General features: G+C 43.7%; 1 protein-coding gene across 1 annotated transcript in view; it reads left to right on the top strand.

Moving 5' to 3' along the window:
- The window catches only part of LOC126108113 (uncharacterized), a 197,234-nt gene that overhangs the window by 172,120 nt on the left and 12,105 nt on the right, over positions 1-13,009 (top strand). Inside the window, exons 8-9 of the mRNA XM_049913384.1 lie at positions 4,023-4,122; positions 7,505-7,605. Of these exons, the coding sequence (XP_049769341.1) occupies positions 4,023-4,122; positions 7,505-7,605 (201 nt within the window). The remainder of the gene's footprint in view (positions 1-4,022; positions 4,123-7,504; positions 7,606-13,009) is intronic.

Genomic DNA, 13,009 nt, shown 5'->3' with positions numbered 1-13,009 from the left:
GATCCGTTACAGCCATGCGGATAAGATGCCTGTCATCTCGACTGCTAGTGATATGAGGCCATTGGGATCCAGCACGGCGTTTCGTATTATCCTCCTGAACCTACCGATTCCATATTCTGCGAAGAGTCATTGGATCTCGACCAACGCGAGCAGCAATGTCGCGATACGATAAACCGCAATCGCGATAGGCTACAATCCGACCTTTATCAAAGTCGGAAACGTGATGGAACGCATTTCTCCTCGTTACACGAGGCATCACAGCAACGTTTCACCGGGCAACGCCGGTCAACTGCTGTTTGTGTATGAGAAATCGGTTGGAAACTTTTCTCATGTCAGCACGTTGTAGATGTCGCCACCGGCGCCAACCTTGTGTGAATGCTCTGAAAAGCTAATCATTTGCATATCACAGCGTCTTCTTCCTGTCGGTTAAATTTCACTGCTGTAGCACATCATCTTCGTGGTGTAGCAATTTTAATGGCCAGTAGTGTATAAAACCTCCTTCAAAATTTTGGAAAATGCAGCCAAAAATTAAATTGCGCAGAAGCTTCATATTGTTTCTTATACATTTACCTGTAGAGAGGCTTAACTTCAGCATATTTCACACAACTGGGCAAAGATTCAGTGATAAATGACTGGTTACTTAAATTATCTGTTACTAAACTGCCAGGGAGACTCTTTTAATTAACTAGAGCAAACGTTTATCAGAACCTTTAGAATATTTTGATATTGCAGTTTCTATGATTGATGTTACTTCCTCTTGTGAAGTAAGATATTCATAGATGTGGTTTGTATCCTTATTATGTTTATTCTACAAGCACTGGACAAGCATTCGTAACATTATTGCCGATATCCAATTCCTGCCACCACGTACAAGTATTTTTGCAGCGAAAATAGTTCACATTTAGTATTTAGAAGTGCTGATAATGCCGCTGAAAAATCGTGCTATACTGTTCTTTCGAGAGAAATACTGTACCTTGTGGCTTTTGCACTAAGTGTCTCGTTTCCTAGCATGCAAGAACTTGTTACAGTCGTGAGTTTTCTTACGCCCTTCTCCCACTTAAAAAAAAAACCAAAAAAAAAAAAAAACAGAAAAAACTGTTTCGAGTATCTCTTAGCAAATGATACAGCTTTATTCAGCACAACGTTTTGGCACAATATTCACGGGGTGTTTGTAACTACGGTACACAAAACTTTTGTTCATCCATTCACCAACATGTAGAAGTTAATCGTGGTTGTTTTTTAATTTACCGCTGTCATGGACTGGTACCCTTCACAGTTCCTAAATAATTCTACTTATTTGAGTAGAGTACGTTTTTAGGGGTGGCACGTGGCAACAAGCTAGGTGACTCTTATTAACGTTTAAAAACCCCGAAGCGACGTAGATGACGCTGAGGCAAGTAATTTAATACAAGACTGATGGCGCCGCAAATATCAGGAAATACCACAAAAGTAGCTGAGAAATGCTGAACGTATGACGTCGCCACATGACATACTGTACCTCGCCGCACGTGCAGCGTTTGGACTTTGGAATGGAGGCATCATTGAGCGGTGCAATACTTGCATTCTAGCAAACGGTGCAAATTTCGAACACTATTTGTAAATGTGTTCTATTGTAAATGCTGAAGTTACAAAATTATTGTCCTCGCGTTACCAAATAAAATCTTATCTTATTTTGTGTTTTTTTCCTTTTGTCCCTCCTGTTTTTGTTTACAGCCATTGCTTAGTAAAGAAAACGTAGGTCATTTACTAGTAACGATGCAAGACTTAAGCTTATACTCATCTACTTGTGACGCAATGTGCTATGTTTCTGTTGTACAGTACTTTGCTCTAAACTAAAGGAGACCGCGAGGGAGATAAATAGGATAATAAATTATACCTCAAAGTAAATACATAATTGTCTACCTGAATGAAAAAAAATGCTGCCTGACAGACGCAAGACTCGAACCCTACGCCCCACGCACTGAAGTCGCGCACATGGGCCCAGAGCCACACCGATATGAATACTTGACTTCGGTTAGGATGATCAAGTGCGACAGACTGATAGACTCAACCGCTGCAGGTATGTCATCTGATGACGTCACGTCTTCAACATTTGTCATCCACTTTCAGGGTATTTCCCGACGTTTGCGGTCCCATGTGTCTTATATTAAATTACTTGTCTCAGTGTCATCTACACACATCAGAAAAAGTTTTGCGTCACCTCGGTTCCGAGAGTTCCGCAATCTGTACAGAAAATTGGAATAAAGATCAACATAAACATCATTTCCGCCCTTTTTATTGCTCATGAGTACCACACATTACATGTTGTACCACCACACAGCGAGACCTTCAGAGGTGTTGGTCCAGATTGCTGTACATACCGGCATCTCTAGTACCCAGTAGCACGTCTCTTGCATTGATGCATGCCTGTATTCGTCGTGGCATTCTATCCACAAGGTCATCAAGGCGCTGTTAGTCCAGATTGTCCCACTCCTCAATGGCGATTCGCCCTAGATCCCTCAGAGTGGTTGGTGGGTCACGTCGTCCATAAACAATAAAATGGTTCTAAGCACTATGGGACTTAAAATCTGAGGTCATCAGTCCCCTAGACTTAAAATTACTTAAACCTAACTAACCTAAGGACATCACACATATACATGCCCGAGGCAGGATTCGAACCTGCGACTGTAGCAGCAGCGCGGTTCCGAACTGAAGCGCCTAGAACCGCTCGGCCACATAGACCGTCCGTCCATAAACAGCCCTTTTCAATCTACCCCAGGAATGTTCGATAGGGTTCATGTCTGGAGAACATGCTGGCCACTCTTGTCGAACGATGTCGTTATCCTGAAGAAAGTCATTCACAGATGTGCACGATAGGGGCACGAATTGTCGTCCATGAAGACGAATGACTCGTCAGTATGCTGCCGATATGGTTGCACTATCGGTCGGAGGATGGCATCCACGTATCTTGCAACCGTTACGGCGCCTTCCATGACCACCAGCGACGTACGTCGGCCCCACATAATGCTACCCCAAAATAGCAGTGAACCTCCACCTTGCTGCACTCACTGGGCAGTGTGTCTAAGGCGTTCAGCCTGGCCGGGTTACCTCCAAACACGTCTCAGACGTTTGTCTGGTTGAAGGCAAATGCGACACTCATCGGAGAAAAGAAGGTGATGCCAATCCTGAGCAGTCCATTGGACATATTGTTGGGCCCATCTGTACCACGCTACATGGTATCGTGGTTGCAAAGATGAACCTCGCCATGGACATCTGCAGTTCAGTTGCGCGTCATGCAGCGTATTGCGCACAGTTTGAGTCGTAATACGACATCCTGTGGCTGCACGAAAAGCATTATTTAACATGGTGGCGTTGCTGTCAAGGTTCCTCCGAGCCGTAATCCGTAGGTGGCGATCATCCACTGCAGTAGTAGCCCTTGGGCGGCCTGAGCGAGGCATGTCATCGACAGTTCCTGTCTCTCTGTATCTCTTCCATGTCCGAACAACATAGCTTTGCTTCACTCTGAGACCTGGACACTTCCCTTGTTGAGAGCCCTTCCTGGCACGAGGTAACAATGTGGACGCGATCAAACCGCGGTATTGACCGTCTAGGCATGGTTGAACTACATACAACGCGAACCGTGTACCTCCTTCCTGGTGAAATGACTGGAACCGATCGGCTATCGGACCCCGTCCGTCTAATAGGCGCCGCTCATGCATGGTTGTTTACATCTTTGGGGCGGGTTGAGTGACATCTCTGAACAGTCGAAGGGACTGTGTCTGTGATGCAATATCCACAGTCAACGCCTATCTTCAGGAGTTCTGGGAACCGGGGTGTTGCAAAACTTTTTTTGATGTGTGTATGTCGCTTCAGAGGTTTTTAAATGTTAATAAGAATCACCCTGTATAAAAATTTCATTGGTTGCTGCTTAACCCATGTCAGATACCTGTGACAGATATGCAGACTCCATTGCTTTTGCGTCATAGACACCTGGCAGCCATGTGATAGACAGAAAAGGACACCTAGTGCCTTACTTGTTGCAGAGGAAATGGTGACGTTACCAGAAGGGCTGACTGACTGTCACTGCCTGCCACGCTGCTCCGAGAGGCATTACTACCCGCTGGATTATAAACTGTTAGACAAGTAAGTCACTGCGACTACATGCTGCATACAAATAAGTTACCATACCCTTTTAGGCTACCGGATGTCTGTTCCTGACAGCTCTTGGTGCTTTGCAATCACTTTACCACCTTAGCATGTACTCTTAATAGTGCCATAGTCAGCTTTGTAATTTTAGAATAAGATCTTTGATGTTTTTGTAGCCTTTCCTGATGCTCTACCTGCTGACCTGAACGATCGCCCAAAAGATATTTAACACTTACCTGGCATTTCGCGTAAGTGGCTGCCATTTTCAAAGATTTCAAAGATATAGTACGGGGCTCTAATCAACAGCAGTATTGTCTAGAAGGCTCATCGTGACCGTCCCTGGTGTGGTTTCCATTTTGCTATTTACAGCAAATGTTTTGCATTATTGCGAGTTTCGCAGATTTCCTCAACCTGTCTGGTTAATCTGATTGTCTCCATTCTTTTAACATGCCCATAGAGTTTTAGCCTACACTTTTTCATATCTGTCTAATCCTCTTCATTTTTGTTTACAGTTCTCTGTATTATACGGCTATAAATTACTTGACAGCAAAAATTTCCTAGTTGTTTCGGAAATAAAAGCAGAACTGACTTACATATAGGACTATCAATATGTGTTAACATAAAATATTCTCAGGAAGTACCAAAGACGGTTTTAAAAGAGACATAAGATGCAAAGTGGCCAATGTTTTACAATACAGTGAATGCTCGTAACCGTGTAATATCCGTCAAATTTAACGTTGCTCTCCATTTTTCATTTCTCCAATGGCTTGTCTTCGCTTTTCAACATTCTTGATAACACTGAGTTGGCGCTTAAGTTCGTAGCGTTTTTCCGTAAGTTTTAAGAAACACAACAGATACACGTTAGGGCGGCTTCAGTCATCAATAATATATTATTCTTCACTATTTAGAACAGTCTATCAGCGCTTCAGTAGCTTTTCGATTCGGCGACTGCATAAATCACGTGGTTTCGAGGCGAACAGCTCGTCGAACCATGTTCGGAGCGCATATTCATTCAGAAAGGGAGTTCGATGAGGGCGGAAAAGGTGAAACTCTGAGGGCGCAGGATCAAATGAATAAGATGATTGCGGAATTACTTCCCAACCCAACAACTCCTGTATAGATTTTTTTGACAGTCTAGCTCTAGCAGAATGCGGGAAGGGGGGGGGGGGGGGTCGATATCGTGGATTAGCATCACTTTACGCACTCTGCCCGATCGTTGTTCTTCGATTGCGTCTGAAAGTCGTCTCAATTGCTGACATTAAGTGTCAGCAGTGATGTTTACACCTCAGGGAAATAGTTCATAAGTAAAATATGGAGTTTCGGTCTTCGATCGCTATTCTTTATTTTCAATTACCGGTTTCGGGCTAGCTGCCCATCTTCAGATCATATGTTGTAGTTACAGAGTAACTTGTCCGTACAGAACACACTGTTCACTGTCATAAGTAAAGTAAATTTACTTTACTTATAACAGTGAACAGTGTCTTCTGTACGGACAAGTTACTCTGTAACTACAACATATGATCTGAAGATGGGCAGCTAGCCCGAAACCGGTAATTGAAAATAAAGAATAGCGATCGAAGACCGAAACTCCATATTTTACTTATTGAACGATCGCGGAATTCCCAGTGAGACAACTATGTCTAGTTTTGATAAAATAGTTCATAGTTCACCACACCGTCGCTGTTCCGCTAGATTCCGAACGTCTTTTGTGGATGCGCGCAGGTCTTTGTAAGGGCAGTTGCTGCTTTGTTTGGACTCAGCCATTCCTTTCATTTTCTTATGTTAGCATAAAGACACCATTTCTCGTCAGCAATAACGATGCAGGATAGGCGTGGTCGGTGTTGTTCACGAGCCAGCCGATGATGAGCAGGAAAAGACGCACATGTGGCCATCCGCTGAATTTTGTGATTTTTCGCTTAGAACATGCGGTGCCCATATACGTAATGTTTGAACAATTCCCATTGCATACAAATGTCGCACTATGGTGGAATGACAAAAGTTCATCACAATTTTCTGTTCTCGAGTACATTGACGTGGGTCACTGTGGATTAATGCGTGTAAACCAACTTCATCAAACCCTTCCTGAAGGTGGAGAGTCACTAATGTCGCTAATGTTAAAACGGGAAAACCATTTTGATGTCGTGTACTGCCCAGTCACATTATCCACATACACGGCGCAATTGGTTCTGGCCCTCTTCGCTGCTGTCACCCCTCTAGTGAATTGAAACAGACGAATATGTCGGAAATGTTCCGATTTCTCCAAGTCGCACGCCATTTTCTAGCGTGCACAGGTTCACTATCTCCAAATGAGAAAATGACGATACGTAAGCTCAAATAGCAACAGCGAAATACGAATAAAAATTGCAATCGATGAATAAACCTGTAATATCCAGGATATCAACATGAAAAACAAAAACGTTAGGAACTTATGCACCAACCTAATAATTAGCGAGGGACAGCAAAAACTGATTCTTTAAAAGATAGTATATTCTTTTTTGAAACTTCCTGGCAGATTAATACTGTGTGCCGGAGCGAGACTCGAACTTGGGACCTTTGCCTTTCGCAGGCAAGTGCTCTACGAACTGAGCTACCCAAGCACGACTCACGCCCCGTCCTCAAATCTTTACTTCTGCCAGTACCTCGTCTCCTACCTTCCAAACTTTACAGAAGCTCATCTGCGAACCTTGCAGAACTAGCACTCCTGAAAGAAAGGATATTGCGGAGACATGGCTTAGCCACAGCCTGGGGGATGTTTCTAGAATGAAATTTTCACTCTACAGCGGAGTGTGCGCTGATATGAAACTTCCTGGCAGATTAAAACTGTGTGCCGGACCTAGACTCGAACTCGGGACCTTTGCCTCTCGCTGTCAAGTGCTCTACCAACTGAGCTTCTGTAAAGTTTGGAAGGTAGGAGACAAGGTACTGGCAGAAGTAAAGCTGTGGGGACGGGGCGTGAGTCGTGCTTGGGTAGCTCAGTTGGTAGAGCACTTGCCCGCGAAAGACAAAGGTCCCGAGTTTGAGTCTCGGCCCGGCACAGAGTTATAATCTGACAGGACGTTTCATATCAGCGCACACTCCGCTGTAGAGTAAAAATTTCATTCTATATTCTTTTTTATTGGTAGTCGAAAGAGATGAAGGGAAGCGAATAGTGGTATAACATTCGCTCTGATCTGCTCCTAAACTGTTCTAAGAGCAGATCGCAAATGCGCTAAATGCAAAGGGCAAGACTTCGTTGTAAATGCTGCTACAAATTCATCCTATTATATGTAACCGAGCTAGCAACTCTACGGACTTGCAAGGTGGGCGGATTAGTTCGGTTTTGCAAATAACGCAAAGGCATTATTTCGAAGAAGTTGGTACAGAGGTTTGTTTGTTACAGCGACAATCTGGGCGGTGCCGCCCTCTATCGTTGGAGTGTCACGCAGTTCCCACGGGTCAACCTGAGGAAAGACGTCCTCTTCACTTTCGTTGACCTTTTAGGTAAGTCGCAACTTGTTAATGTGGCCAAATCAATCCTCAAAGAGACACTGACTCTGACTGAGAATATTGTGCACTGTGTGTATCTTCAACCTTCTTATCTTCGTGAAATGGATGGCGTAGAGTATGCTGTTGCAATGCTGGTCCATGAAGCACGTCTGCAGTCAGCCACAGGTCAGTTCGCCCGCGGACGGGCACAGGCAGTATAGGCTGCCAGCCAGGTAGTCCTCATGCACTCGTTCTGCACATCCACTAACCACTTGGCACCCCAGCTCCCGGGCGCTGAGCCAGGGCACTAACAGACTGGCAGAAACGAGAACTTCAAGCAGTCTAGAACTGTGTGCTTGAAAGCCAAAAGGAATACCAGATGCAATGTTTGCACAGCGATTACACCAACTTAACCATTAAAACTGTGAGGTTCACTGTCAGGTAAATGCAGTAAATCGCTGCTAATTTTTTGTAATCACTCTCACTCGACAAATTGAAGATTAATTCCTGAGAAGTTCCTAGGCAAGTTGAAGATAATATCCGAGGAATTTTGTGGAAATGATTTCCAGTTAATGAAGACTTTATTCACCTATGTTTGTAGGTTAATAAGAAGATGAATGTTGTTTCAGAACATAATGGCTAAAAAATTCTTCCGTTTCAGTTCCTTATATAACGTTCTAAATACTTTCAGAACGTTCTATTCGACTGAGCTAAGAAATATTGCAACCGCCGTGGAAGCCTCGAAAATTGTGGGTTTGACACTAATGTTGCTCGTTTTTGATGCATGTAAGCCCTATATTACTTACTGTGACCTCAAACTTTTCAGAGATATGCAGAAATAGACATCCGCCCTTGCATCTGAGTTTGTTCATCATTGCAGAATTACTTTCAAATGTTGTGCGTTATTTCCATTAAGCTTCCTTTACACTGAAGTGAATTGTAGCGAAAACAAACTAACGATCATTCGTAAGACGTAAACTTGTAGGGTCAGAAATGTCACACTTATTAAAATATTCTGGGCGTGGTCGGATGTGTTTCTTGTTGCAATCCAAAGTTTTATCCACATTTGCGGAAGATATCTTTAGTAGGTTATAGCTTCCTTGAAGGTTCACGCTGGTTCGCTACCAACGAGCGAGTTAGTTTCCTTGGGTTTCAAAAAGAAATTTGTCCGTTCACTGCAATAGCCCTTAGTATTTGAGTAAGTGTGGAGGAGCGCCCGCACAAAATTCGCCAGTGTTCACTACTATTTGCTTGTACTTGTGAACAAACGGTAGCCTGCCAGCCATATGGACCTGCGTCGGCTTTTGTCACTAACAATCGCCACACAGGTTTCACTCAATACCACACTAGCTATAGCTGCAATGAAGACGGGTTCAAATGGCTCTGAGCACTATGGGACTTAACTTCCGAGGTCATCAGTCCCCTAAAACTTAGAACTACTTAAAACTAACTAACCTAAGGGCATCACACACATCCATGCCCGAGGCAGGATTCGAACCTGCGACCGTAGCGGTCGCGCGGTTCCAGACTGTAGCGCCTAGAACCGCTCGGCCACTCCAGCCGGTAATGAAGACAGGATTCGTTTCCAACGCGAGCGCGTTGATTTTGGCGAAGCAAAATGGTGTAAGAAAATATGAATATAGGCTTAGGTGTCTGAATTTATATCCACGTGTGAAGCACTTGGAGGTGGTGTAGCTCTGGCCTTCCTTGGCGTTATTCCGAAACGTTGCACATATCTCGGTTAACGTGTTCCGCTGGTTTCTCTTTACAACTGAATGGGAAATTTAAAAGCAGAATACTAATAACCGGCAAGCAACATTACCTGAAGAATGGCTAGCGCTTACACTCTGTTGTTAGCAACCGAAGAGATTTAAGTTAAAATTGTTTCCGCGTTAGAGTAGCTGTTGTGTCCTTCCCATGGACAACCACCTTAACGTTGGTGGGGATGATTGCATGTCTCAAAGATGCCCTGAGCTTTGCTGGTGGGAGCTATGGTCTCGGAAGGGTCACCAATGCTCGAGTGGTCAGTAGGTTAGAGACGATCTAATGCAACAACTCTGTGGCCTACCAAAATTTTCCCTTGCTGTTTTTCTTCTCGACGTATTTTTCTGTAAACCAAAGTTTGTAAGTAAGTATATTAATGTTTATTTGATGACATGGAATATTTTCACATTGTAAAGTTAAACAAATGTTTCAAATCCTTGTCGGGTTTCCAGCCGGATCAGACTGTCATCTGAACACAATATTTCAACAGTCCACCTGGCCGCCATCATCAGGTGAGAAAGGCCACGCTAGTCTCGCTGATAACTGATTCCACTCGCAATTTTTTTCCTTTATTGTACTTCAATTCCCCATCGGGGCAGGCTGACAGCAGCATATGCGCTGCTCTTCAGCCGAAAGACGTAGAACAGAGAATAGAAGACATTTAAAAATAACATAAAGGAGAAAACATGGTGTACATAGATATAAAAAGGAGGAACATCATGGAAGACAATAGACAAAAAATGGAGATAAAAACCGTAAAACAGTAGCACACACAAAAAAACCACACACTGGGACAAGTAAAAGAACACAAGGCACACTATGACCGGAGAATAAAGTATCAACGTATGGCGTAGCACATAACAATCACTGACAGTAACACGAAGTACAAGGCCAGCACACAATTAAAAAACAGTAGCGCACACAAAAAACCACACACTGGGACAATTAAAAGAACACAAGGCGCACCATGACCGGAAAAAAAAGTATCAACGGATGGCGTAGCACATAACAATCACTGACAGTAACACGAAGTACAAGGCCAGCACACAATTAAAATCACACCTCTCGACGCACAGGAGAACAGCACTAAACACAACACTGACGTGGCACACTGACGATGATCAAAACGGAGGATCTGCCAGGCGCGAGGAGATGAGGGAGAAAGTTAGAAGGGACGGAGGCGAAGAGAGAGGGGGGGGGGGGGAGAGATGGGCGGGGGCGCGCCGAAGAGGGCCAGGTAGGGAGGGATTCCACTCGCAAATGACTGCACCTTTATATGCATCGGAAGTACAACAGCGGATGCCCTAGATACTAGAGATGGGCAAAACTGTTCTTTTCAGAGGTTGGATCAGAACTGTTCACTCCCTGAAATGAATTAGCTCTTTTTCATGACTCACCACTCATTTACAATAGAAAATAAATGGAAGGCACATTGCCCTTTAAACTTGGTTTATTCCAGTACTATACCTGTATTTTGATCTTATTTGATCCTATTTTGAAGTAACACAGATAATGAGTAAGAATTTTGTATTGTTTATTGAAATTTCCACAATATGACAAAGTTTTGGATTATTGATTTATTTTGCACTATCGTGGTTTTTTTGGTGATTGGAAAATGTTGTAACTTGAGATTTACATTAACAATATATTTGGCTATAATGTATTAAAATTTCATTAACCTCATACAAATACATCGCAAGCCATATATTTTTAAAGTGAACATTTCCTTCCGAAGACGCCTAAAATCGCAAAATCCATACCAGAATAAGAAAAAAAAATATAAATTTGACTGTAAAACGAAAGTGCTGCATATAGCCTTACGCAGAATAAAACAAGGAAAATATTGGTGTATCACATTTTGCGATACGTTTATCGGTTCGCTCGTAATTAAAGCGTAAATTCGAGTGTCCATAATAAAAATCCTATAGTAAGAGGAGTCGTCAGGAACCTAATCTAATCAGTTTAAACAAAGAAAAATAAAATAAAAACAATTGATGTATACATAACATAATAATGTAATATACATAGCGGTATTACTACGAAGAACAATATCCAGTAGAGACGAACTCCGATGCAGAGGCGCTGAGTCGAGCAGGTCGAGCCGCGAGCTGTATTACTGCGTGAGCTGAGACCGCAGAGACCAGAGTGACACCTGAGTCGCTTTTCTCAACGCTCTGGCTAGAGTCGAGACGGTGGGGCGAGCGTTGAGCGGGCGAGTTCCGAGGGTGGGGGGGAGCGGTGAACTCACCCGCTCCGAGACAAATTGCCCGTTCCCTTGCGAGCAGGTTGTTGCAAGTAGTTCCTATGTTATCCGCTAGATGGCTCTCTGTCCTGTTGCTCGCATCAACTGCCCAGAGGGCTGGACGTGCGACTGAAACGATCGCCGACAGAGTGCGATGCGAAGTTACGCTGCGCCAGACACTGCAGGCGGCAGACGACGCACAGAGACGGCACGGCATATGTGAAACACAAAATCCAATGGGGCACTGCACAATGCAGGCAGCCAAGGTAGAAGCAGGGCAGAGGCCGGCGCTGGCTGTGTTGTGTGGTGTGCACTGTGCTCTGACCAGCAGAGGCGCTGCTGATATGCTCCGTCTCTCTCTCTCTCTCTCTCTCTCTCTCTCTCTCTCTCTCTCTCTGCCGTGGGAAACGTTTGGAACTACCGTTCTTTTTTCTGAATCACTGATTGTTCACTCCTTTGAAAGATGCAACTCTATGCATTAGTTCAAGAGTGGATCACCAATCTCTACTAGATACAGTGCGCACGTGCTCAATCATTCCTGTTGCCCCCTGGCGCAAAAAGAGTTGCAGCGCCTCCGGTAATGTATACTGTTGAAAACGATATATCGTTACAAATGATTATTCACAGCCGGCTGATCCGGATGTCGTTGTTTCCTCATGTATGATAAAACACGATTCCACCTTTTACTTAGCGGGTTTCCATTATCACGATTAACGATATTATCTGCTATTCTGTTGTTATTGTTATTTGCAATCTAGTTGTAAGTAGACACGTTAGTCAGGATATGCGATATCGTCAGAAAGTATTGTGAACTGATAGCTGCATTATCGCTGGGCATGTAAGCGCGCTAACAGCTGAGTACAGTGCAGAGAAGAACGCAGTAGGGTGCGAAGCGGTCTTAACGCAGTGGTGCTAAAGTACATAATGGCTCAGCGAGCATTTGGCGTGGTCCGGCGAAATACAGAGCATTACATGGGCACAGTGTAACTACTGTAAGAGGGTGCTTATTGACACGAAGAGTACAGTGGGCTCAATTTGTTACGGAGCTACAAGAAGAAGAGCCTGTGACGGATATTGCCAACGAACGATGCCTTACATTGTACTGACATCTCAACCTGAAGCAAGATTCAACTAGTTACTTGGTCAGACTTGTATACGACTTGGCAGCGTCGTAGTTCTTATCGAGTTTGAGTAATACCAAGTATTTCCAAGCGCTGAGTAACCGTTTTACCTAATGGAGAATACATAAGTAGGATCCTATTCATTATCGATTATCCGAGAAGCCGTAATGACTGAGAAACTATTTCAGTGTTTTATGAAAGTAATAATAGCAATTAAAAGTCTTCTAAGACTACAACTAACAAAAGTCCTCAAATTTAATTATCAGTAGTTTTAGAGACAGTGCTTAAGACA

This window comes from Schistocerca cancellata, chromosome 1, assembly GCF_023864275.1.
Source record: "Schistocerca cancellata isolate TAMUIC-IGC-003103 chromosome 1, iqSchCanc2.1, whole genome shotgun sequence".
Classification (NCBI taxonomy): Eukaryota; Metazoa; Arthropoda; class Insecta; order Orthoptera; family Acrididae; genus Schistocerca; species Schistocerca cancellata.
The sequence above is the reverse complement of the archived record's forward strand: the minus strand, read 5'-3'. Positions and strand labels throughout refer to the sequence as shown.